Below are 26,858 nucleotides of genomic sequence, written 5' to 3'. Positions count from 1 at the left end.
TAGAAGTAAATATAAAGCATGTTTAATTATAAAGATATTCAGTTGTACTATACTATACTATACTAGTTATACTGTAATCTGTATGACATAGCACAGTACAGTTGTAGTGGAAAGGGACTAACTAATGGCGGCTCGTAAACGACAAGAAGAGAACGGTGGAGGGACTTTATTTTTGCTAAGTCACAATATGAGAGACAATTCCTGAGCAGGTGAGAGTTAGTAATATTTGCCCCAGAGGTGTAGCAGATTTGAATGACCTTTGCTCCTGTCACATGTCTTCATACACAGGCTCTAATGGGGAGGGGGACGGAATGAACTTGCAGCATTTTATTGCCATGGGAAAGATCACCATTGCTGTACCAAACCTGCCAACTGTCCCTACTTTGTTGGGATGTCCTGATTCGCGAACCGCAAAAGAGACGTGGCTTAATGGGAAAGTGGGTGTGTTTTAGACCAAATATGGTCATTTGTGGGCAGGGCTAGGGCAGGACGGGGTGGGGCTGATTTTGTCCAGCTTTTGGTATTCTGAATGTTGGGAGCTAGACCCTCTCCTGAAGCCATGTAGAACTTGTGTCAAACTGCGTATGGTCTGTCAGAAATGGGCATGGTATGGGCAGATCGGGGGTGTTGTCTAGTGGGATTGCTGTATGGGTTAGATGGAACAATTATGAAATATAGGGTAGCCATCTGCTATGTAACTGGCATATGGACCCACTAAGCTTTATCCTGCAATTTCAGCATCAGTTGCACCCTTCTGTCCGTACCAGTCCTCGGCTATGAAAACAAAAGTTGCCTTGGTCTTAAATTAAGTATTAGAACTGACCTGAATGTAATTACAGGCGTCAGAATTAGGTTTAGAATAAAACCACCGTTTACAGAGAATGTCCTAACAAGCGCCAATTTACTTTGGTTTCCCGAACTACGTTTAATAAGAGATTTGGCACTGAGGTGGCAGTCGTCCCATTCTGATTGTATTTAGAGTTATTTTTCGGCACAAGGCATCAGCAGTAGCCGTATACAATAAATAGTGTCTGAGAAATGACTCACTCGCAGCTCCCGGCTCCTTCTTGTCCGAGCCGCTGTCATCGCCCATTGGATTCTGGACGACTCTGCAGCCGGTAACTTGTTCGGCCAACAGCTTGTGTGCGAGGATGGAATTTTGCAGAACCTGGAAAGAAAAAGAATTATAAATAATGTCACTAGGACACAGTACATATAGCATCAGCAAGTCTAAATGATACCAAATAAACCTCATTGGGTGGAGCTAACGTGACCATAATATTAACTGCAAATAAAAAACATATTGACGGACATCTTGATATAGCAATATTATTACAATACTGCTAAAATCAGTTTAGTAAATGAAAGCAATCGGTTCTATAAAACACAGTTTTGTATTAATTAGCCATTATCCAGGCTTGTTAGGTTCCTTGCCACTGGTCCTATGAGCTGACACTTAGGGCTAGCTAGATATACTAAAGGGCTGTTTGATAATATTGCCAATTTTCGGACAGTTTTCCGGCTGTCTGAAAACCGCCATATTTACTAAAAGCCAAATCGCCATTAAAAACAGAGAATGAACATTTTTTAAAACCACCAGTTTACACATCGCCATCCTGATTTTAACAATGATGAACATACAGACAGACGGATTTACTAAGCTGGGGTTGGCAAAGCCGCCATCCAAACAGCCAAAACAAAAGCAGTGATTGGGAGAGGCGAAATGCGCGGTGCTTGAACTATCTGCCCGTTCAGAACATAAAACAAAGCACCATTGACATAGAAATTATGGGGGGAAATTATTTATTGATTAAGGGGCAAAATTAGTTTAGAATTAACTTATGGGGCACATTTTATTGTTCATTATATTAAGGGGACAAAATGATTATATTATATTATGGGGGGAATAATTATTGCCCTCTCCCTCTAGACTGTAAGCTCTCAGGAGCCGGGTCCTCTCCCTCCTCTGTCTCACACTTTCAAAATGAGTCATGTGACACAGTGTCATAGTCTGTATTTTAAGTGCAAACTTAAAGAATCATTTTCCCTGTGATCGGCGTATACATTGATGCATCTGGGTCTGAGGTATTAGTATGATACAGGCGTATTACCTCCCACTGACCCCCACAGGGCACCACGGCCGGACGACACATATTGTTTCCCACCAGGACGGGCTGCGGAGGGCATCTCATGCCAAACAGAGGGTAGTTAATGAAGATGAGCTTACTGAAGTTGAATTTATAGGTGAACCTTTTGCCTTTTGTCTTGTGCAATATTCTTTTGTTGTAGTAATACCTGAAAAAGCAGAATTCACAGGTCAGAAAGTCACCTACACTGTACATTGATCACCTTAAATACAAACGGGCCACTTGCCACGATTACAGCATGACCAGTTGGCCATACAAATGGAGGACTAAGTCGGACAATCTGGTCGTGCAAAGAGGAACGAGAAGGATGTAATTCTTGCATGTTGATCATCAGCCAATCGTTTTTTTCCTTTAGATTAAATCAGGACCAATCAAATTTAATCTTTATGGTTTTACAACAACTGTTGGCTGGTTATATACCGTAGACATTTCGGTTAAACATATAATTGGGTTAGCATGATCTGGCCAACGATTGAACAGGGATGAACAAATAGCCAAACTGGCTCCTAACATTTTTATGCTGTTCCCTCAATATTAAGAGAGAAAACCAAATGTTACAAAGTACCACTAACCATAGGTTTGTTCCCTCACCTGAGTGCCCGGCTCAGCTTGTCGTAGTTCATCTGAGGTTTACATTTCCTCCGACCCCACAGCCTGGCCACCTCGTCCGGGTCTTTGATGACAAACTCTCCGTACTCTCCCTGCTGCCAGGCAATGACATGGCGGAACTCCTCCTTCTGCAGCAGCTCCAAGATGAAGTGCCACAGCTGGATCTGGCGGGAGCCGGGGCTCGACTCCGCCTTATACGCCCAGTCCGGGAACGCCAAGCCTGATAGAGGAGGGTTCGTAAGTGCTTCAAATTTAGAGGCAGATTGATCTAAGGGCAAAACAGCCCTGAGTGGCAGCTAAAACAGGATTTTTTTTTTCATTTCACCCTATGCGTGAAAGAATTAACATTATCCCTACCGGTAAGACATGGGGGAAGCCAACAAGTATTGCGGAAATACCTGTTCTCTTTTCGCCATTCTTTCAATAAAGATTATTTTTGTAGTATGTATAAGAGTTTTTGACTTAATAAATATGTTTAGGCAACTTTTATAAATCTATTTCATTGTCGCTTACAACCAATTTGGCAAGCCAGGAATAACAACAGTGTCAACAATACCTCCCTTACCTGGTATCCAGTATGGTCTAGGGACACAGCCACAGTGCATTTTACCCACCTGTAAGGAGAAAGAAGAATACTTGTTCATCTGTTGTATAAATAGGATTATCAATAAGATGACGCTCTCTTAAGGTGAGCGCAAAGTTGCCGACTAATTATATCCATCCACCCAGCAGTGCTCTTCACAGTGACTGTAGAAAAAAAGACTTTGTGATCACGTATCTGTGTGCTATAATGCACAATTTACATACAATGACGTGGAATAGACAGTAAAGGTTATCATGCCAAGTCCCTATCAGCAGCCAATTCCTGTGTACACACTATACACGTTTTATAAGATGTACCGTCAGATCTGTGCTCTTCATCTGTCATAACCATCGGCTGAAAAGATGGTGACTCTGCACACTCCATAGAGATCTATGGACACTGCCGGTCCTGAGTGCTTACACACTGCAGGATTGGAACGACATCGTTCCATCATTTATAGAGATTTTTAGTCTGTTTATAAATACAAATCAAATGAAACGATGAGCTTTGGAACAATAAAACATGATCGTGGGAGCGTACACACTAATGTGATATTCGATCGAACTGTCGTTTATTGTGTGATTGGCCCAATAATCAGGTGAAAAACCTGTAGTGTGTACTCAACATTACAATACAAGCGATTTGACATTATATCTATAATTGCGAAATAGTCTATGTCCTCTGTTATCAGCTATTTGGGACACTGCTTGCGTCCTGAAAGACTTGGGGGTAAATTTATCAAAGCTGCAGGTTTGAAAAGTGGAGATGTTGCTTATAGCAACCAATCAGATTCTAGTTATCATTTATTTAGTACATTCTTCAAAATGACAGCTAGAATCTGATTGGTTGCTATAGGCAACATCCCCACTTTTTCAAACCCGCAGTTTAGTAAATATATCCCTTAATGTTCACACAAACGAAACCCTCTGGGATCTCTGTAACATTTAGCCAAAAACGTTTGTGGCCAGATCTAAAAAATGCAGCAATTCATCTCCCGGACCAAACACCTTAGTCCAGTAACCTCGCTTGGTCTAAGTTCTGGAAATGTTGCAAAAATATAAACTTAATAACATCTTTTTTGAACTAATAAAAAAAAAAGTTCTCACAGACTGATAGTTTTGATATTATAGAAAATTACTAATAATATTCAATTCTATTATATGTCAAATACTAATAATTTGGTATTACATTACAATACTGATTAAAAATATGGTTTGTACTACTTTTACCAGTTTGATTAAACCCTAAAATATTGTGAAAAACAAACTCACTACAGATACATAGATACAGATCTGAGATACTTGTGCAAAATGCAATTATTCACATCTGAGATAATTGTGGATAATGCAAAATGTAGAGTAAATATTTGTGGAGCGTTTAAAAAAAAAGCAGGTTTCAAATGCAGAAAAACAATTAGGTAAAAAGGTACAGAATGCAGCAAATGTGATGTATAAATAAGATAACGAATATCGCTCATTAATAGTTGCACTTACTGAGGTCCATTCACAATTGCCGACAATGATCCTGGCAACGATTAAATGAGGAGAGAAGCAGAGTATCCACAAAGGGTGTCAAATATATAAGATGAGCGGAGGGGGGTAACCCTCCAACCCTCATCTTCTTATCTGCCCCAAAATAAGAAATAAGTTACTTACACCAATGATTAAGCATAGATTTATCTTACTATGGTTGGCTCTAAAAGGATTTCAGACTCTCCTCTCGGATTTTCACTGGCCAAAGAAAATATATAATTAGCTTAATCTCATTGACTTAAAGAATATTTAAGTATATCATTTGATAGGGCTGGCTGTGTACGGAGTTCTTCGAGGGGGAGGGGGGGTTCGTAGAAAAATGTAAACATGCATAAGAAAGTTTTATTGCATAGAGAAATGTTGCAAGTGTCACTAAAATGCAGAAATATAAGTAATTTGAGGATGGGACATGAGAAGGTGGTTGTGAGAGAGGAGATGGGACATTAGAAGGTGGTTGTGAGAGAGGAGAAAGGACATTAGAAGGTGGTTGTGAGAGAGGAGATGGGACATGAGAAGGTGGTTGTGAGAGAGGAGATGAGACATGAGAAGGTGGTTGTGAGAGAGAAGTTGGGACATGAGAAGGTGGTTGTGAGAGAGGAGAAAGGACATTAGAAGGTGGTTGTGAGAGAGGAGTTGGGACATGAGAAGGTGGTTGTGAGAGAGGAGAAAGGACATTAGAAGGTGGTTGTGAGAGAGGAGATGGGACATGAGAAGGTGGTTGTGAGAGAGGAGATGAGACATGAGAAGGTGGTTGTGAGAGAGAAGTTGGGACATGAGAAGGTGGTTGTGAGAGAGGAGAAAGGACATTAGAAGGTGGTTGTGAGAGAGGAGATGGGACATGAGAAGGTGGTTGTGAGAGAGGAGATGAGACATGAGAAGGTGGTTGTGAGAGAGAAGTTGGGACATGAGAAGGTGGTTGTGAGAGAGGAGAAGGGACATGAGAAGGTGGTTTAGCAAGATACAGGGGGACATGAGAAGGTGGTTGTGAGAGAGGAGGTGGAACATGAAAAGGTGGTTTAGCAATATACAGGGGGACGTGAGAAGGTGGTTGTGAGAGAGGAGATGGGACATGAGAAGGTGGTTGTGAGAGAGGAGATGGGACATGAGAAGGTGGTTGTGAGAGAGGAGATGGAACATGAGAAGGTGGTTGTGAGAGAGGAGATGGGACATGAGAAGGTGGTTGTGAGAGAGGAGATGGGACATGAGAAGGTGGTTTAGCAAGATACAGGGGGATGTGAGAAGGTGGTTATGAGAGAGGAGATGGGACATGAGAAGGTGGTTGTGAGAGAGAAGTTGGGACATGAAAAGGTGGTTTAGCGAGATACAAGGGGACGTGAGAAGGTGGTTGTGAGAGAGAAGTTGGGACATGAGAAGGTGGTTGTGAGAGAGAAGTTGGGACATGAGAAGGTGGTTGTGAGAGAGGAGATGGGACATGAGAAGGTGGTTGTGAGAGAGGAGATGGGACATGAGAAGGTGGTTGTGAGAGAGGAGATGGGACATGAGAAGGTGGTTTAGCAAGATACAGGGGGACGTGAGAAGGTGGTTGTGAGAGAGGAGATGGGACATGAGAAGGTGGTTGTGAGAGAGGAGGTGGGACATGAGAAGGTGGTTGTGAGAGAGGAGATGGGACATGAGAAGGTGGTTGTGCGAGAGGAGATGGGACATGAGAAGGTGATTTAGCAAGATACAGGGGGACGTGAGAAGGTGGTTGTGAAAGAGGAAATGGGACATGCGAAGGTGGTTGTGAGAGAGGAGGTGGGACATGAAAAGGTGATTTAGCAAGATACAAGGGGACGTGAGAAGGTGGTTGTGAAAGAGGAGATGGGACATGCGAAGGTGGTTGTGAGAGAGGAGGTGGGACATGAAAAGGTGGTTTAGCAAGATACAGGGGGACGTGAGAAGGTGGTTGTGAGAGAGGAGGTGGGACATGAAAAGGTGGTTTAGCAAGATACAGGGGGACGTGAGAAGGTGTTTGAGAGAGAGTAGGTGGGACAAGAAAGAGAGGAGGAGAGACATGAGAAAGTAGCTGAGGTGAGGTGCCGGGAGTCCACAAGTCAGGGGGGTGGCACAATGCTCCCTTGACTCATGGGCCTGTGTACACTGCACTCATAGTAGATATGTCAGTGCCCCCAACATTCATGATTTATTTGGATATTATAAAAGTTGGGCTTAGCTACTTGCATGGCATCTAAATATATAGCATGGATTGATTGGACTGGGTTATGTCTTGATCAGATCGGGGAGGGGTCAACTTTTTCAAGTGATATCTTTTATGGGTTAAGCAATGTTGAAGTCAACCTGGTACACAGGTCTTCTGTTTCAGATATTTGTGAACTGGACTCTACGGTTCCCTAGTGTGGCAATATATCGATTTTTTTTTTCAGGAATCAATTGTTGGCTGTTCAATATATATGCATTGCTTTTATATTGAAGGCATGTGAATGGGTTGGGTAATGATGTAATGAATGCTTTGTAGGGATGTTGGTTAGTTGGTCCTATAATAACATGTGAAGTGCCTCATGTCTCACCGATGTCACTAAGGACTAGTGACTGCATTCTGATGAAGATTTGTTTATCCATAAAGTGGTTGCCTCTTCCAGTGTCAGACTGGCCCTCCGGGAGCCCAGGGGACTGCCTGAGGGGCCACACTGCCTATGTTATAACTGGTGCACATGGCATATATGAGTATAATAATGGAGGTGAATGAAGGGTGGAGTAGTTAAGCGTTAATCACATCCTCCATGGGCTGACTGCGCCCTGTGCTGGACACACCCCATCCGGTGATATTTCGTGTGGCCCTGCTTTCTCCATGGGCCCCTCAAACTCAGTCAGGCACTGGCCTCCATCTCTAAAGAGCAACCCATGTACCCACAGACTACATTTATATGTTTAAAACATAATTTTATAGGTACCTAGATGACGTGGGCAGCACGGTGGCTCAGTGGTTAGCACTTCTGCCTCACAGCACTGGGATCATGAGTTCGATTCCCGACCATGGCCTTATCTGTGTGGAGTTTGTATGTTCTCCCTGTGTTTGCGTGGGTTTCCTCCGGGTGCTGCGGTTTCCTCCCACACACCAAAAACATACTAGTAGGTTAATTCAGAAATTAAGTTACTACATTTTGATTCTTCACCCACAGTGAGGAGTGGAAGGGGACCACTTCTGGAATGCTTCTAAATTTACCTTTTTCCCCTTATTTAAATACTGGAGTCACTGTCATTGGGCAGGAATTGACAGCATAAAAAGGCAGTTTTTATGCTCGTGGATCAGGGAATGTTAACTACTCACAGGTTTGAATGTACGAGTAAATCATTCCTATTTTAGTCATAGTCACATATCGCACTTGGTTACCTAGCAACAAGGCATTACATAATATCAAAACTATTAAACAACATTGCATACATCAAATTAGGATATATGCAGGGCAGCACGGTGGCTAAGTGGTTAGCACTCCTGCCTCATAGCGCTGGGGTCATGAGTTCAATTCCCGACCATGGCCTTATCTGTGTGGAGTTTACGTGGGTTTCCTCCGGGTGCTCCAGTTTCCTCCCACACTCCAAAAACATACTAGTTGGTTAATTGGCTGCTATCAAAATTGACCTTAGTCTCTGTGTGTGTGTGTTAGGGAATTTAGACTGTAAGCTCCAATGGGGCAGGGACTGATGTGAACAAGTTCTCTGTACAGCGCTGCAGAGTTAGTGGTGCTATATAAATAAATGGTGATGATGATGATGTACCAGAATTAAATTTTCGATTTGTCAACATTATTTTAATCCCAGCTCTAATTTTTTTTTCAAGAAGCTATTAGACTAAAGAAACTGAAAAGACGATTTATTAGACAGGGGGACAGCCTTAAGGGTTGGGAAAAGAAAGGGTCTCACGCTTGTTAGTGCCAAACAAACAGGCATGGCACTGTCAGACATAATTCCCTGCTTCTCTTCATCCCTTTAAATCTCATGCCGAGCTCATTAATTCCTTCTCGGGATACCGGGGCTCATCACAGGCGATTGGGCCTTCCCTAGTTAATATAACTCAAGGCCGAGGTCAAAACCCTTGTTTGTTTAAAGCTGTTTAATGCTATTAGGCCAAGAGGATTATGGGACACTGGGAGAACCAACAGATAGAGCACAAAGGATTCTGGGGGGGGGGTCATTTAGTAATGCACACACAGGATTAACAAGCATTTTTTTGGCAATGGCAATCTGGACAGATTTGTAGCGCAAAACTGGGCAAACACAAAATCGAGGAAGCGTTCCCTTTTTGCTTTTCAAATACCGCAATATATAATATTGTCACATATGCATATAATACCCACATAAATGCCAAACAGAGCCACATTGCCTAGTAAAGAGTTCATTCTACTTTAGTGCCTTCTGCCCAGAAATGATATTGCAATGCAGGCAGTGGCGGAACCAGGGGTAGGCGATCGGGGCGATCGCCCCCCCTACCAGGGGCTTGCTGCCCACAGCTGCACACTGTGCAGGTCCGTCCAGCAGTGACAGTGTGCTGCCCAGCTGCTCTGATTGTGTTTTAAACACAATCAGAGCAGCGGGACAGCACACTGCCACTGCTGAAAGGACCTGCACATACTGTGCAGCCGCCGGCAGCCTTAGACATCAGAAAGGGGACGGGGCCTAAATCCCCCCCCCTAAAATCGCCCCATGTAGGACAAATGTCTAGATCCGCCCCTGAATGCAGGTGATGTCACTGGTTCCTAGTAAACTAATAGGTTGCATTTTCAGTGATGTCACTGGTTTCTCCCTAGGTTGGATTCTCAGTGATGTCACCAGTTCCTAGTGAATTGATAGGCTGCATTTTCAGTGATGTCACCAGTTCCTAGTGAATTGATAGGCTGCCTTCTCAGCGATGTTACTGGTAGCTAGTGAATTGGTGGGCTGCATTCTCAAAATGGCTTCACCCACTGTGTATGTGACCAGGGCACATTAAATGATTTATTTTGGGACAATAACCTACAAGGCCATGTTTCTGTTAATTGTGCCCCTAGGTACAGTGTTTCTCATCTAAAGACGTGTACGAACCTGGCTTGTACCGTCTTGTTATCTTAATCTCCACTGTAGTAAATGGAATACAAGCAAAGGTAGTTCCTGCTGCTTATTCTCCAAGACATTCCAAGCCCCCTTCCCGACACACACTGCCACGAGTCAATGACCTGTAAGGCGATATAGGCTCCCGCCTAGGACCCGTCCGCCTCGTTCTGTGATTTTTTTAATTCTCTGGTGAAGCTGAGATCTGGAGTTCTAGGGGAGCTGTATAAAAACTGTGTTTTGTGTACTATGTGGTGTCCCTGCAGGCTGCAGAGACATGGTTAGTGCTGTGGGGTGTAAGTGATAGAGCCAAAGAGGTGACATTATTTACAAGTTCCCCAAGTGAGGACTAGTGAGATAGTGCTGGTAGTTAATACCAGCCAAGTGTCACAAAAAAAATTAATTCTGTGTACTTTATAGCTCATTTCATTTCCAAAACATATTTAAAGACTATAAAATGTAGATTGATTGTGGGTCAGCCATAAGCTCTGTGTGTGGTGGGGTGTCATTTATAATATGTGTGTTTGACTTGATGAGAGCAGAACATCAATGTTTATTTTTTAATGGAATGTGGGCAACTCCCTTGCGGGACTAGGGGCCGCTGTGGTAGGCTCTTTGGATACCAAATTCCTCTCTACCAGCAGTTTTAGTGGCTCTCCATTTGCATAACTCTACAGCTACTGGTCAGTGACGTTCCACGATCGGTGGTTCTGTCAGAATCTTGGTTAGAAGCCAGTTCTTGATCTCAGGTCATGTGACCGGGGCGGATTGTCCGCCATGTATAGAATATGTTTGTGTGCCCTGTGTCTCCTCTCCCGCTGTCAGTCAGTGCACCTCTCACACAGACTATAAGCAAGGAGCTCAGGCACTGACATTTACCCGCATCTGGAATATTCAGAGTGACAATCATTGATTTTATGAAAGGCCATTTGTTGTTCAGGAGACAAGGAGCAATAAATAACAATTATTTTTGGAGGAAGCTTTCAGCTCTCGTTTTGTAGATCTTCAGCAGCAGATGCTCAGCAATGAGGGTGACAATTAGAGATGTTCACTGACCCCCGTGTTTTGGTTTTGGATCTGCATTAACTTCGTGTTTTGGTTTTGGCAAAACCGCCCTCACGTGTTTTGGTTTTGGATCCCTATTTTTTCTAAAATCCCTTTATATTTTTTTTTGCTAAAATCACATAATTTGGCTCTTCTTTGTTCCTACATTATTATTATTATTATTAACCTCAATAACATTAATTTCCAGTCAATTTTTGTCAAGTGACAAGAACACTGCTACCCCTCTTGTTTCTGTGTGAGCAATGGCACTGAGCAATGTCACTGGAGACTGGAGAGTGACAAGAACACTGCTACCCCTCCTGTTTCTGTGTGAGCAATGGCACTGAGCAATGTCACTGGAGACTGGAGAGTGATAAGAACACTACTACCCCTCCTGTTTCTGTGTGAGCAATGGCACTGGAGACTGGAGAGTGACAAGAACACTGCTACCCCTGTTTCTGTGTGAGCAATGGCACTGAGCAATGTCAGTGGAGACTGGAGAGTGACAAGAACACTGCTACCCCTGTTTCTGTATGAGCAATGGCACTGAGCAATGTCACTGGAGACTGGAAAGTGACAAGAACACTGCTACCCCTGTTTCTGTGTGAGCAATGGCACTGAGCAATGTCACTGGAGACTGGAGAGTGACAAGAACACTGCTACCCCTGTTTCTGTGTGAGCAATGGCACTGAGCAATGTCACTGGAGACTGGAGAGTGACAAGAACACTGCTACCCCTGTTTCTGTATGAGCAATGGCACTGAGCAATGTCACTGGAGACTGGAGAGTGACAAGAACACTGCTACCCCTGTTTCTGTATGAGCAATGGCACTGAGCAATGTCACTGGAGACTGGAGAGTGACAAGAACACTGCTTCCCCTGTTTCTGTGTGAGCAATGGCACTGGATCTTCTGGGAAGGTACTTATGGAATCCAAAACTTGCGAGATCAGACAACGCAACAACAACGTTTTGTCTCGATTCAGATCCGAGGATGCGCGAAAGTTCCGAGCTGGCTCGTGAGCCTACTCGGATTCCCTAGAGCATCTCTAGTGACAATTGAAAAAAGTTTAAAAGGGGTGTTTGTTTTGTTTGGTGACATGATTGTGATTAATCCATTCTTTAAACAAAATGTAAGCTCTTATGTAGCTCTTTTGTGAAGAATCAGAGAAGATATAAGGTCATATATTACACCCGGCACCCTATAGGCATCTCCAGAATTGGATGTGACAGGGCAGACGCATCCTCAGGCAGTCCCAGAGATCCTAAAGCAGTTCCCAGCTTTTGGCTGTTGGAGAAACTACATTTCCCAGCATCCCCAGATGCCAGGAATGCTGGAAAAGTGAAGGGACGATGTTGCTGTATTCTGCCAGCGACAGCATTGGAGAAGCATCGGGAGAACATGATCCACAGTCACAGCTGGCGATACTGCTGAACAATAACCAATATCAGGGGCAAACGCAGGATTTGTAGAGGGGGGGTTTCCACACCACGCCGCCAGTGGGCGTGACCAGCATGCATGTGGGCGTGGCTATAACATTAGACGGTACTTGGCTGCTCTCCAGCTCTTCCTATCCCCATAATATACATGGGCAATGCTGCGTGCACTACTGTTAGGTGCACGCAGCTCTCTCTTTTCAAGCAGAGCCGTGTGAAGGCTGGAGCAGGGTCCAGCCACCTCAATTATACAGTTCCCCAGGCTTGGAGGGGGGTTTCCATGCACTAGCGAACCCCCCCTCGGTTTGCCTATGAATATTGAGAATCCCTTTGCTTTAGGGAGATGACAGCCATGAATCAGACTAGCGTGAAAACAAGAAGCCTTCGGTGACACAAGTAGACTGATCCACTTACTACCGGAGCCGTACCGTATGGCTTAATAAAAACTGTTTTAGACATGAAAAAGTGACAGATTATCCAAATATATTAACCTGGTATAACTGGGAAAAGGAAACCGAGTGTTAGACCATGTAACCCAAATATGTTACAATGCCTAAAGAACTTTAAATGGCTGAAGATGGAACCAGTTTTGCACTTTAATGCCTGCTGCATGTGCACCAATGACAGCTACAGGCTCCAGGTCAAGCTGTAAAGTGTTTATTTAGATTACCAGTCATAGATATAATAATAACCTGCGACTATTATTAGTATATTGCTACAATCACTGTTTACATTATGATTGATTCAGTCTTGTTATATTATTGTTACATGCTGTTCATATTAACAAGCACTATTTCACATTGTGAAATAGATTACATTAACATTCTGTTTAATGTACACTTCTTCTGCTGCTGCAGTGAACCATTATTCTGTTTTATGTCCTTTACTTTGCCAATTGTCGTCACCCTCCCTCCTTTCAGTATTATATCCCAAATCAATGTGCCATTTTGGCTTGTCCTCCTTTGCATACTTGCATTGCCGATATGTGTTGGGCAAGAAGGAGAGGTCTACTCCCAAATTGACCCCTGGCAGGTGAATGACGCGTCCATTAGTTGCAGGGGTGCCAAGAGGGGGGGGCAGGTACAAAGTACCGAGGCTCGGAACTGCATGGAATTCCCGGCCTGCCTCCATAGTGGGAGGAACCACCAATCTGGTGTGGCCATGCCCCTTCGGCAGCTATGGAAGGGGCCCCAAAAAATTGCTGTATCGGGCCCGAAATTCCTCTTGATTACCTGTGACAAACACTGATCTGGGTGGAGGCACTGAAAGAACAACGGGGAGGGGAAAGCCAATTAACACATAACACCAATGGAACATTCCTGCCCAGGGGTGGCATGAAGGGAAGCAGGAAGCATGGATCATACCAATGCAGACGGGGATAGGAAAGAGAGTGATAAACAGACCTTAACATGGGTTACAGTTTAATTTAAATCTGAATGCCTAACACCAGTTGTTCCTTCTAAACTGAGCAATCTGAAAAATATTTGACACTTAATTTAATTTGTTCAGAAAAAGGCATTGTGCAGGGTTGTACTGCACAGCAGACTCAATGTTGCGCTGCAGGATAGTATTTTCATTAGTCTAAAGTTTTAATGCTTTCACTCCCAGATCGCAGCCGTCTCTCTATAGTACAACACTTGTACAATTAGTATAAGGAGATGCTAATAATCCACTTTTGCCTTGTGGGCAGTTTAGGGGCTTTCCAGAACAGAACAATCTCCAATACTCTTATTAATTCTTGTTTCCTGTTATAATTACAACTATAATAAAAAAGACAAATCATTCTGAAAACAACATGAAAACATCTAAATAAAATAATGTGATGATGACCTTTTCTTACAGTTTTCTTCCGTCTTTTGTCAGGTTTTAAAAACACAGCTTGCTGGAAGTTTCACCTTTTTAATACTGAGAACATTCATTTTCAATTCAATTTCACATGTTACAGTAGAAGAAAAGGTTTAGAAAGGATTAAATAAAAATGCAAAGATATTAAAAAAAAGTAACATTTAAATGCTGTAATTTTTTAACAAAACGTGTAATAAATTGACCAAAACATATGTGTTGTACACTGCACAGTACTACTTCTGTTTATGTTATGTCCATGTTATAGATATATACACTGCACAGTACCACTTCTGTTTATGTTATGTCCATGTTATAGATATATACACTGCACAGTACCACTTCTGTTTATGTCATGTTATACATATATACACTGCACAGTACCACTTCTGTTTATGTCATGTTCATGTTATACATATATACACTGCACAGTACCACTTCTGTTTATGTTATGTCCATGTTATAGATATATACACTGCACAGTACCACTTCTGTTTATGTCATGTTATACATATATACACTGCACAGTACCACTTCTGTTTATGTCATGTCCATGTTATACATATATACACTGCACATTACCACTTCTGTTTATGTCATGTCCATGTTATAGATATATACACTGCACAGTACCACTTCTGTTTATGTCATGTCCATGTTATACATATATACACTGCACAGTACCACTTCTCTATATGCCATGTCCATGTTATACATATATACACTGCACAGTACCACTTCTATGTATGTCATGTCCATGTTATACATATATACACTGCACAGTACCACTTCTGTTTATGTCATGTCCATGTTATAGATATATACACTGCACAGTACCACTTCTGTTTATGTCATGTCCATGTTATACATATATACACTGCACAGTACCACTTCTGTTTATGTCATGTCCATGTTATAGATATATACACTGCACAGTACCACTTCTGTTTATGTCATGTCCATGTTATACATATATACACTGCACAGTACCACTTCTCTATATGCCATGTCCATGTTATACATATATACACTGCACAGTACCACTTCTATGTATGTCATGTCCATGTTATACATATATACACTGCACAGTACTACTTCTCTTTATGTCATGTCCATGTTATATATATATATATATACACACCGCACAGTACCACTTCTGTTTATGTCATGTCCATCTTATACATATATACACTGCACAGTACTACTTCCCTTTATGTCATGTTCATGTTATACATATATACACTGCACAGTACCACTTCTGTTTATGTTATGTCCATGTTATAGATATATACACTGCACAGTACCACTTCTGTTTATGTCATGTTATACATATATACACTGCACAGTACCACTTCTGTTTATGTCATGTCCATGTTATAGATATATACACTGCACAGTACCACTTCTGTTTATGTCATGTCCATGTTATAGATATATACACTGCACAGTACCACTTCTGTTTATGTCATGTCCATGTTATACATATATACACTGCACAGTACCACTTCTCTATATGCCATGTCCATGTTATACATATATACACTGCACATTACCACTTCTGTTTATGTCATGTCCATGTTATACATATATACACTGCACATTACCACTTCTGTTTATGTCATGTCCATGTTATAGATATATACACTGCACAGTACCACTTCTGTTTATGTCATGTCCATGTTATACATATATACACTGCACAGTACCACTTCTCTATATGCCATGTCCATGTTATACATATATACACTGCACATTACCACTTCTATTTATGTCATGTCCATGTTATACATATATACACTGCACAGTACCACTTCTATGTATGTCATGTTCATGTTATACATATATACACTGCACAGTACCACTTCTATGTATGTCATGTTCATGTTATACATATATACACTGCTCAGTACCACTTCTATGCATGTCATGTTCATGTTATACATATATACACTGCACAGTACCACTTCTATGTATGTCATGTCCATGTTATACATATATACACTGCACAGTACTACTTCTCTTTATGTCATGTCCATGCTATACATATATACACCACACAGTACCACTTCTGTTTATGTCATGTCCATGTTATACATATATACACTGCACAGTACCACTTCTGTTTATGTCATGTCCATGTTATACATATATACACTGCTCAGTACCACTTCTGTTTATGTCATGTCCATGTTATACATATATACACTGCACAGTACCACTTCTGTTTATGTCATGTCCATGTTATACATATATACACTGCACAGTACTACTTCTCTTTATGTCATGTCCATGCTATACATATATACACTGCACAGTACCACTTCTGTTTATGTCATGTCCATGTTATACATATATACACTGCACAGTACCACTTCTGTTTATGTCATGTCCATGTTATACATATATACACTGCTCAGTACCACTTCTATGTATGTCATGTTCATGTCATAGATATATACACTGCACAGTAGCACTTCTATGTATGTCATGTCCATGTTATACATATATACACTGCACAGTAGCACTTCTGTTTATGTCATGTCCATGTTATACATATATACACTGCACAGTAGCACTTCTATGTATGTCATGTCCATGCTATACAGTTGGGAAAATATCCCCTGACCACGCACCGCCAAAAGTCTAGGAAGCTTAAAATTTTGAAATAACTTAGAATTACGAAAATTTCCTGATCAGAATTTCCCAAAAAATAAGGAATAAAACCAGCAAATGGAAACATTGGAGGAAACGCCTCTCGGTAGCATCTTCTGCACCCGTTGTTATTAGATTACATCAGTGTTGGCTAACCTGTGACACTCCAGGTGTTGTGAAACTACAAGTCCCAGCATACCCTTCCAGCAATAAGCTGCTATATATTGGCAAAGCATGCTGGGACTTGTAGTTTCACAACACCTGGAGTGTCACAGGTTAGCCAACACTGGATTACGTCTTACACTCTGTCACTCAACCAAACGTCTTATTTACAGTCAGACAACAACACTACAAAAAAAAGTGTCTGTTGCAGGTTTATTGCAGCGAGTTTGTTTTTGCTTTGTTCCAAAATTAAAACATTTTGGAAACCCCCATCTAGAATTCCCGCGGTTGCCCCTGATAGTATTTTGCTAATGGTCCGTTGTGACAGTCGGGTAGAATGTGAAGCGGGTTCAGGTTTGAATCCACGCTCCCGTTTCATGTCACATCCAGTGATCCACCCGCGTGCGCCAGTCAAACTTGCCATCAGGATATTGTTATTTTTAGGTCTAAGCAGTTTTTTTCATTTCACGGCTTCAGGAAAGCACCACAGATCCTGACAACAGAGATGTCACACGCTGCCATGAGCAGAAACGAATATCTATTTCTGCAGCTTTACGTCAGTGCGTTTATGGTGTAATGTAGTTATAAATACATTTTATGTCTGCAGCCGTGTTTACTATCTGGGAATTACTGGTGCATCTAAGCCTTTGTGCTGCTGGCATCTCTCCCGCAGCGTTCCGCTGAACTACAATAATTAGACTATAGCTCCAGACTCCGGTCTGTTTCCACTGTCCCTTCTCCTCTCTAGAACAGTCTCCTCATTTCCTTGCTTTGTGTCTCTGGGGGAAAAGGGATTTTAAAAGGCTCTTGTACTACAGTCAAACAAGAAATCCTCAACGAGCAAAGAATACTGCAGGAAGGTCATCTGAAACAGGGCCGGGATGGGGAAGAGCCAGGACAAAATAAATAGACGTGGCGACTGTAAGCTCTTGGGAGTAGGACAATAAACAGTTTTATAATATATTTTGCGTGTATAGGATACAATTGAAGTATCCACAAGCGAAAAGTCCCACTGGGGGCAGAAATGTTACACCTGTGATATATAGCTTATAACATACGAACCTTTACATATATTGAATGATTGGCGCGTGGATTTGGCTCAGGAGTGACAGAATTTACTGTATTATACATAGAATTCCGACACTATCATCATCATCATCATCATCATTTATTTATATAGCACCACTAATTCCGCAGCACAACTCACTCCCATCAGTCCCTGCCCCATTGGAGCTTACAGTCTAAATTCCCTAATGTAGACACACTCACAAACACAGAGAGGGAGAGACTAGGGTCAATTATGATAGCAGCCAATTAACCTACCAGTATGTTTTTGGAGTGTGGGAGGAAACCAGAGCACCCGGAGGAAACCCACGCAAACACGGGGAGAACATACAAACTCCACACAGATAAGGCCATGGTCGGGAATTGAACTCATGACCCCAGCGCTGTGAGGCAGAAGTGCTAACCACTGAGCCACCGTGCTCAGTGGTGAGGGATGCACCAAATTCACCATTAGGCTGAATCCTAATGGTTTTTAGCCAGATTCTGTTCAGTTGTATCCTTAGGATTCTGTCAACCAAACAAAAATCCATAATTCCCTGTGATTTTAGGGTAGAGAACACAGTCATCGCTTCAGAGGAATTAATTACATGTTTAGCATTTAGGAACCCTCCTTCTTAATGTTATGCAGCTAGTGCATGGATGGGGATCAGAGAACCTTTGGTAAAAGAAACAATTGGTACGTGGTCAAATCTCTTATTATTATTGTGAATACTTTGCAACCAGTGGATCCATGGAACAATTGTGCCTGACCCTGGTTGCTGTTTGATCAGGATTATGATCCACATTGCTAGATAAATACTTGCTGGACTATTGCAAACAAGTAAAAGCAACAAGAAATATAGGAAACAGATTAAATAGAAAAGATAGATATATATATGAGATAGATAGATCAGAGCCGTCACTTAGAATTCTAGCGCCTGGGGTGAGAAAGACAAATGCTGCCCCCCTAGGCCTTAATTTTAACAAATGAACCTAAAATATTCCTAAATTGCGCCCCCCCTTCACCGTTGCGCCCTGGGCGGTCGCCCCCTGTCGCACAGCCCAAGTTATGGCCATAAGATAGATAGATAGGAGATAGATAGATAGATAGATAGATAGGAGATAGATAGATAGGAGATAGATAGATAGATAGATAGATAGATAGATAGATAGATAGGAGATAGATAGATAGATAGATAGGAGATAGATAGATAGGAGATAGATAGATAGATAGATAGATAGATAGATAGATAGATAGATAGGAGATAGATAGATAGATAGATAGATAGATAGATAGATAGATAGATAGATAGATAGGAGATAGATAGATAGGAGATAGATAGGAGATAGATAGATAGATAGATAGATAGATAGATAGGAGATAGATAGATAGATAGGAGATAGATAGATAGGAGATAGATAGATAGATAGATAGATAGGAGATAGATAGATAGGAGATAGATAGATAGATAGATAGGAGATAGATAGATAGGAGATAGATAGATAGATAGATAGATAGATAGATAGATAGATAGATAGGAGATAGATAGATAGATAGATAGATAGATAGATAGATAGATAGGAGATAGATAGATAGGAGATAGATAGATAGATAGATAGATAGATAGATAGATAGATAGGAGATAGATAGATAGGAGATAGATAGATAGATAGATAGATAGATAGATAGATAGATAGATAGATAGATAGGAGATAGATAGATAGGAGATAGATAGGAGATAGATAGATAGATAGATAGATAGATAGATAGATAGATAGATAGATAGATAGGAGATAGATAGATAGATAGATAGATAGGAGATAGATAGATAGGAGATAGATAGATAGATAGATAGATAGATAGATAGATAGATAGGAGATAGATAGATAGGAGATAGATAGGAGATAGATAGATAGATAGATAGATAGATAGATAGATAGGAGATAGATAGGAGATAGATAGATAGATAGATAGATAGATAGATAGATAGATAGATAGGAGATAGATAGATAGATAGATAGGAGATAGATAGATAGATAGATAGATAGGAGATAGATAGATAGATAGATAGATAGATAGATAGGAGATAGATAGGAGATAGATAGATAGATAGATAGATAGATAGATAGATAGGAGATAGATAGATAGATAGATAGATAGATAGGAGATAGATAGGAGATAGATAGGAAATAGATAGATAGATAGATAGATAGATAGATAGGAGATAGATAGATAGATAGATAGATAGATAGATAGATAGGAGATAGATAGATAGGAGATAGATAGATAGGAGATAGATAGGAGATAGATAGATAGATAGATAGATAGATAGATAGATAGATAGATAGGAGATAGATAGATAGGAGATAGATAGATAGGAGATAGATAGATAGATAGATAGATAGAAGATAGATAGATAGAAGATAGATAGGAGATAGATAGATAGATAGGAGATAGATAGATACCGTATATACTCGAGTATAAGTCGACCCGAATATAAGCCGAGGCACCTAATTATACCACAAAAAACTGGGAAAACTTATTGACTCGAGTATAAGCCTAGGGTAGAGAGAGAGTTTAATGAACAGTGAAGTAAAACATGAAGCTGTGGTCAGAGGGAAGGAAATCTCCCAGACATGGCATGAAGTCCCATTAATCCAAGAGGATGTTTTCCTTTCAGTTAACCATAGGAAAGAGGGCATTATCAGACCTACTCAGAGAACCTGAGGTTGGAGAAATATATGGAGTTTTGTTCTTTTTGCTTTCTCAAGTTTGCTGTCTCCAATTGAAACTCCCCACAAAACAGTTATCTGAGTGAGTGCTCTCACTGTATTGCGTTTTCAGTAGATCATATGAAGTGGAACAAGTGCGTTAATCCCCTCAGTGTGAGGAGAGGCAAAAACATGGAAAGTTCAGCTCAACATAAAGAGCGCACACAGCCCACCCCACATGCCACATTTACTGCTTACCCGGCAGCCATAGGATGTTCTTAGTGCACTTGGTTTTTTTATCATGTCCAACTTCAACCCGAGGGGGGAGGGGAGGGGGATAGGGAGAGAGAGTTCATCCTTTTACTTACCTCCGCAGAGACTAGGTCAGTCAGTGTTCGTGTGCGCGGAGACTAGGTCAGTCAGGGTTCGTGTGCGCGGAGACTGGGTCAGTCAGGGTTCCACCTCCGCAGTGGAACGCATGTCCACGGACAGGAAGTTCGGCATTTGGAACGCACATGCGTTCCACTGCGGAACTTACGCCAACAAGCACCAAACTCTTGTAAGTTGATTTTTTCTTTCTCTTTCTCTTCAGCCCTTAAGCGGAACTTAAGGGCTGAAGCTATGGAGGCAGGCACCACCCTCGTTATGGCCGTGCATTGTGGTCCTGGAGTATCACTCGAGTATAAGCTGAGGGGGAGCTTTTCCAGCACAAAAAATATGCTGAAAAACTCGGCTTATACTCGAGTATATACGGTAGATAGATAGATAGATAGATAGATAGATAGATAGATAGGAGATAGATAGATAGATAGATAGATAGATAGATACAAGGAGACAAAATCTGGATAGGGGTAATATATAATAGCAGTGACATACTGGATAGGGGTAATATATAATAGCAGTGACATACTGGATAGGGGTAATATATAATAGCAGTGACATACTGGATAGTGGTAATATATAATAGCAGTGACATACTGGATAGAGGTAATATATAATAGCAGTGACATACTGGATAGTGGTAATATATAATAACAGTGACATACTGAATAGGGGTAATATATAATAGCAGTGACATACTGGATAGGGGTAATATATAATAGCAGTGACATACTGGATAGGGGTAATATATAATAGCAGTGACATACTGGATAGGGGTAGTATATAACAGCAGTGACATACTGGATAGGGGTAATATATAACAGCAGTGACATATTGGATAGGGGTAATATATAACAGCAGTAACATACTGGATAGTGGTAATATATAACAGCAGTGACATACTGGATAGGGGTAATATATAACAGCAGTGACATACTGGATAGGGGTAATATATAATAGCAGTGACATACTGGATAGGGGTAATATATAATAGCAGTGACATACTGGATAGGGGTAATATATAATAGCAGTGACATACTGGATAGAGGTAATATATAATAGCAGTGACATACTGGATAGGGGTAACATATAACAGCAGTGACATATTGGATAGGGGTAACATATAATAGCAGTGACATATTGGATAGAGGTAATATATAATAGCAGTGACATACTGGATAGGGGTAATATATAATAGCAGTGACATACTGGATAGTGGTAATATATAATAGCACTAACATACTGGATAGGGGTAATATATAATAGCAGTGACATACTGGATAGAGGTAATATATAATAGCAGTGACATACTGGATAGGGGTAATATATAATAGCAGTGACATACTGGATAGGGGTAATATATAATAACAGTGACATATTGGATAGGGGTAATATATAATAGCAGTGACATATTGGATAGAGGTAATATATAATAGCAGTGACATACTGGATAGGGGTAATATATAATAGCAGTGACATACTGGATAGGGGTAATATATAATAGCAGTGACATACTGGATAGAGGTAATATATAATAGCAGTGACATACTGGATAGTGGTAATATATAATATAAGTGACATACTGGATAGGGGTAATATATAATAGCAGTAATATATAATAGCAGTGACATACTGGATAGTGGTAATATATAATAGCAGTGACATACTGGATAGTGGTAATATATAATAGCAGTGACATACTGGATAGGGGATATATATAATAGCAGTGACATACTGGATAGGGGTAATATATAATAGCAGTGACATACTGGATAGGGGTAATATATAATAGCAGTAATATATAATAGCAGTGACATACTGGATAGTGGTAATATATAATAGCAGTGACATACTGGATAGGGGTAATATATAATAGCAGTGACATACTGGATAGGGGTAATATATAATAGCAGTGACATACTGGATAGGGGTAATATATAATAACAGTGACATACTGGATAGGGGTAATATATAATAGCAGTAACATACTGGATAGGGGTAATATATAATAGCAGTGACATACTGGATAGTGGTAATATATAATAGCACTAACATACTGGATAGGGGTAATATATAATAGCAGTGACATACTGGATAGAGGTAATATATAATAGCAGTGACATACTGGATAGGGGTAATATATAATAGCAGTGACATACTGGATAGGGGTAATATATAATAGCAGTGACATACTGGATAGTGGTAATATATAATAGCAGTAACATACTGGATAGGGGTAATATATAATAGCAGTGACATACTGGATAGGGGTAATATATAATAGCAGTAACATGCTGGATAGAGGTAATATATAATAGCAGTGACATACTGGATAGAGGTAATATATAATAGCAGTGACATGCTGGATAGTGGTAATATATAATAGCAGTGACATGCTGGATAGGGGGTAATATATAATAGCAGTGACATACTGGATAGTGGTAATATATAATAGCAGTGACATACTGGATAGGGGTAATATATAATAGCAGTGACATACTGGATAGGGGTAATATATAATAGCAGTGACATACTGGATAGGGGTAATATATAATAGCAGTGACATATTGGATAGGGGTAATATATAATAGCAGTGACATACTGGATAGGGGTAATATATAATAGCACTGACATACTGGATAGTGGGAATATATAATAGCAGTAACATACTGGATAGGGGTAATATATAATAGCAGTGACATGCTGGATAGTGGTAATATATAATAGCAGTGACATACTGGATAGTGGTAATATATAATAGCACTAACATACTGGATAGAGGTAATATATAATAGCAGTGACATACTGGATAGGGGTAATATATAATAGCAGTGACATACTGGATAGGGGTAATATATAATAGCAGTGACATGCTGGATAGTGGTAATATATAATAGCAGTGACATACTGGATAGAGGTAATATATAATAGCAGTGACATTCTGGATAGTGGTAATATATAATAGCAGTGACATACTGGATAGGGGTAATATATAATAGCAGTGACATACTGGATAGGGGTAATATATAATAGCAGTGACATACTGGATAGGGGTAATATATAATAGCAGTGACATACTGGATAGGGGTAGTATATAATAGCAGTGACATACTGGATAGGGGTAATATATAATAGCAGTGACATACTGGATAGAGGTAATATAGAATAGCAGTGACATACTGGATAGAGGTAATATATAATAGCAGTGACATACTGGATAGTGGTAATATATAATAGCAGTGACATACTGGATAGTGGTAATATATAATAGCAGTGACATGCTGGATAGGGGTAATATATAATAGCAGTGACATGCTGGATAGGGGTAATATATAATAGCAGTGACATGCTGGATAGTGGTAATATATAATAGCAGTGACATGCTGGATAGGGGTAATATATAATAGCAGTGACATACTGGATAGGGGTAATATATAATAGCAGTGACATGCTGGATAGGGGTAATATATAATAGCAGTGACATGCTGGATAGTGGTAATATATAATAGCAGTGACATACTGGATAGGGGTAATATATAATAGCAGTGACATGCTGGATAGGGGTAATATATAATAGCAGTGACATGCTGGATAGTGGTAATATATAATAGCAGTGACATGCTGGATAGGGGTAATATATAATAGCAGTGACATACTGGATAGGGGTAATATATAATAGCAGTGACATACTGGATAGTGGTAATATATAATAGCAGTGACATACTGGATAGGGGTAATATATAATAGCAGTGACATACTGGATAGGGGTAATATATAATAGTAGTGACATACTGGATAGGGGTAATATATAATAGCAGTGACATACTGGATAGGGGTAATATATAATAGCAGTGACATACTGGATAGGGGTAATATATAATAGCAGTGACATGCTGGATAGGGGTAAACACTTTATATTGTTATTCTGATCACAACCTGGAACGCAGGAACTTTCCGCTATGATTTGCACAACAAAGCAGGACTGTACATCAATCTGTAAACCGTTTGAAGCATAATGTTGCCCCCAGCATATTATTGTACAGAGAACGGTGCATTAATCCATTTATCAAACGTTACTGCTCACTCCAACGGTTCTTTATATTGTTTCAAACATGCTAAAAATATTTACAGCTACATCAACTATCACAATACATAATAATTTCCACGGATAAGTAAATACATAGTAACTATTTTTGCTTCAATTCTATATTTACATATCATTGTGTTTTCTGTATCACTGAATGCACAAAATGTGTAATAACATTAAATAAAATAAAAAAGTTGTAGTTTAAATTTCTGTTCCCTATTCATTACCCAGTAATAATTTCTAAATATTAATCCAGAGAAAGTCTTTAATAAAGTCCCAAATTGTGACTTCACGTCCAAGCTGTACCCTTATAACGGAACCACTGTCTTTCATTACTTCCATCGAGTGACCTTTCCACGGATCCACCACTTACTTTTGGAGATTGCTCAGTCTATTTGTGACAAGTCCTCCAACTTTGGATAATATATTTTATGTACAAATTATCAGGAAGAACAAATCATAATTTTGTCTTTAAATGATCAGTCGATCTAACAGCAATTGTCTGTCTTATTCATAGCGTTTTAGTCCAGGCTAAAATAAAATCCAATTTCTGAGTTAACGTGTATATGTAGTTTTGTCAGAGACAATAGCGATGTAGAAGTTTTGGTTGGGTCCACTATCATGAATTATCTCCCAACCATTTTTAAATTGTGACAGACCCGCAGACCCTGTTTTCTTTGCACACCGCAGTCAAAATAAAAACAAATGAAAATAAAAAGAGGACCCATTAAACATATGAAGAAATAAGGCCTGTATTATCTATTTAATTTCCAAATAAAATATACTTTTCCTCTAATTCCCATTACACACCTTTAGCTTCTAGTTTCAATTTTAAAGACTTCACCTATCGCCCTCAAGTTCCAGGAAGAGATGCAGGAGACTTGTGTCTGATTAGGAATAAGGCTCATAGTTCCTTCCCCATATGCAAAAAAAAACTATAAAAGAAATTTGTCATCCGTCTTAAACCGTAATAGTTTTATAACAAACTGCAGACTTTAACGTAAGCTGCTTTAGTTAAGCAGTATGTAAAACTTTAAGTTCAATTCATAAGGGGATAGCTAAAGATTTATTTTCCTATTATAAAGAATGGGAGGTCATTCCCAACTTATTTTTTAAACAAGGTGCAATGTACCAAATAAAATTACTAGGTTTTTTTAAGCTGTACTTCATCTCCCCAGACAAGGCAGAATTAAGAATTTTTCAAAAGGGGATTTTGAGACGGTGTTTTAAATAGTCATTTTGTTGTTTAAAGTGATTGACATAGGTTTTGATTCTTATGGGAACTAATTAATCTATACACTTGTACCATCAAGAGCCTCACAGCACATTCACTTTAAAACTTGCAGAATACTGCCATCACTTACTCACATGGATTTGTTTCCAAGAAGCAGTAAATTCTATATAACTTCTTAACCATCTGCAGTTTATAAAGGAGCTCCGTTCCAGGAAAAAAATCCTTGAAGGAACTGCATCCTGTCCCCCTTGCTGCTAGAACATAAACCTGTTTTGTAGACCCATTGTCCAGTGAAAGCATTGTTACATTGCTGTGCAGTCTTACCTTAGGAGGTGTGATGTTGTCTCTC

The 26,858-nt window shown here is 40.1% G+C and overlaps 1 protein-coding gene across 1 annotated transcript; it reads right to left on the bottom strand.

Moving 5' to 3' along the window:
• Positions 1–925: 925 nt before the first annotated feature.
• On the bottom strand, positions 926–26,858 carry LOC142108369 (ETS translocation variant 3-like protein). Its single transcript, XM_075191994.1, has 5 exons — positions 26,834–26,858; positions 3,322–3,370; positions 2,739–2,976; positions 2,112–2,295; positions 926–1,168 (listed from the first exon to the last, which is right to left on the bottom strand). Exons 2-5 carry the CDS (start codon positions 3,359–3,361, stop codon positions 926–928), a joined length of 705 nt encoding a protein of 234 aa, XP_075048095.1. The 5' UTR covers positions 3,362–3,370; positions 26,834–26,858.

The sequence above is a fragment of the Mixophyes fleayi genome, chromosome 12, assembly GCF_038048845.1.
Source record: "Mixophyes fleayi isolate aMixFle1 chromosome 12, aMixFle1.hap1, whole genome shotgun sequence".
In the NCBI taxonomy this organism is placed as follows: Eukaryota; Metazoa; Chordata; class Amphibia; order Anura; family Limnodynastidae; genus Mixophyes; species Mixophyes fleayi.
This window is presented reverse-complemented; position numbering and strand designations above follow the sequence as displayed.

What these genes read in the sequence shown, in the direction of transcription:
- LOC142108369 (XM_075191994.1), bottom strand. Translation starts at nt 3,361, where the DNA reads ATGCACTGTGGCTGTGTCCCTAGACCATACTGGATACCAG. An exon ending in TAGACCATACTGGATACCAG is followed by an intron (nt 2,977 to 3,321) that starts GTAAGGGAGGTA and finishes CTCCTCTATCAG; the next exon opens with GCTTGGCGTTCCCGGACTGG. An exon ending in CCTGTGGGGGTCAGTGGGAG is followed by an intron (nt 1,169 to 2,111) that starts GTAATACGCCTG and finishes TTTTCTTTCCAG; the next exon opens with GTTCTGCAAAATTCCATCCT.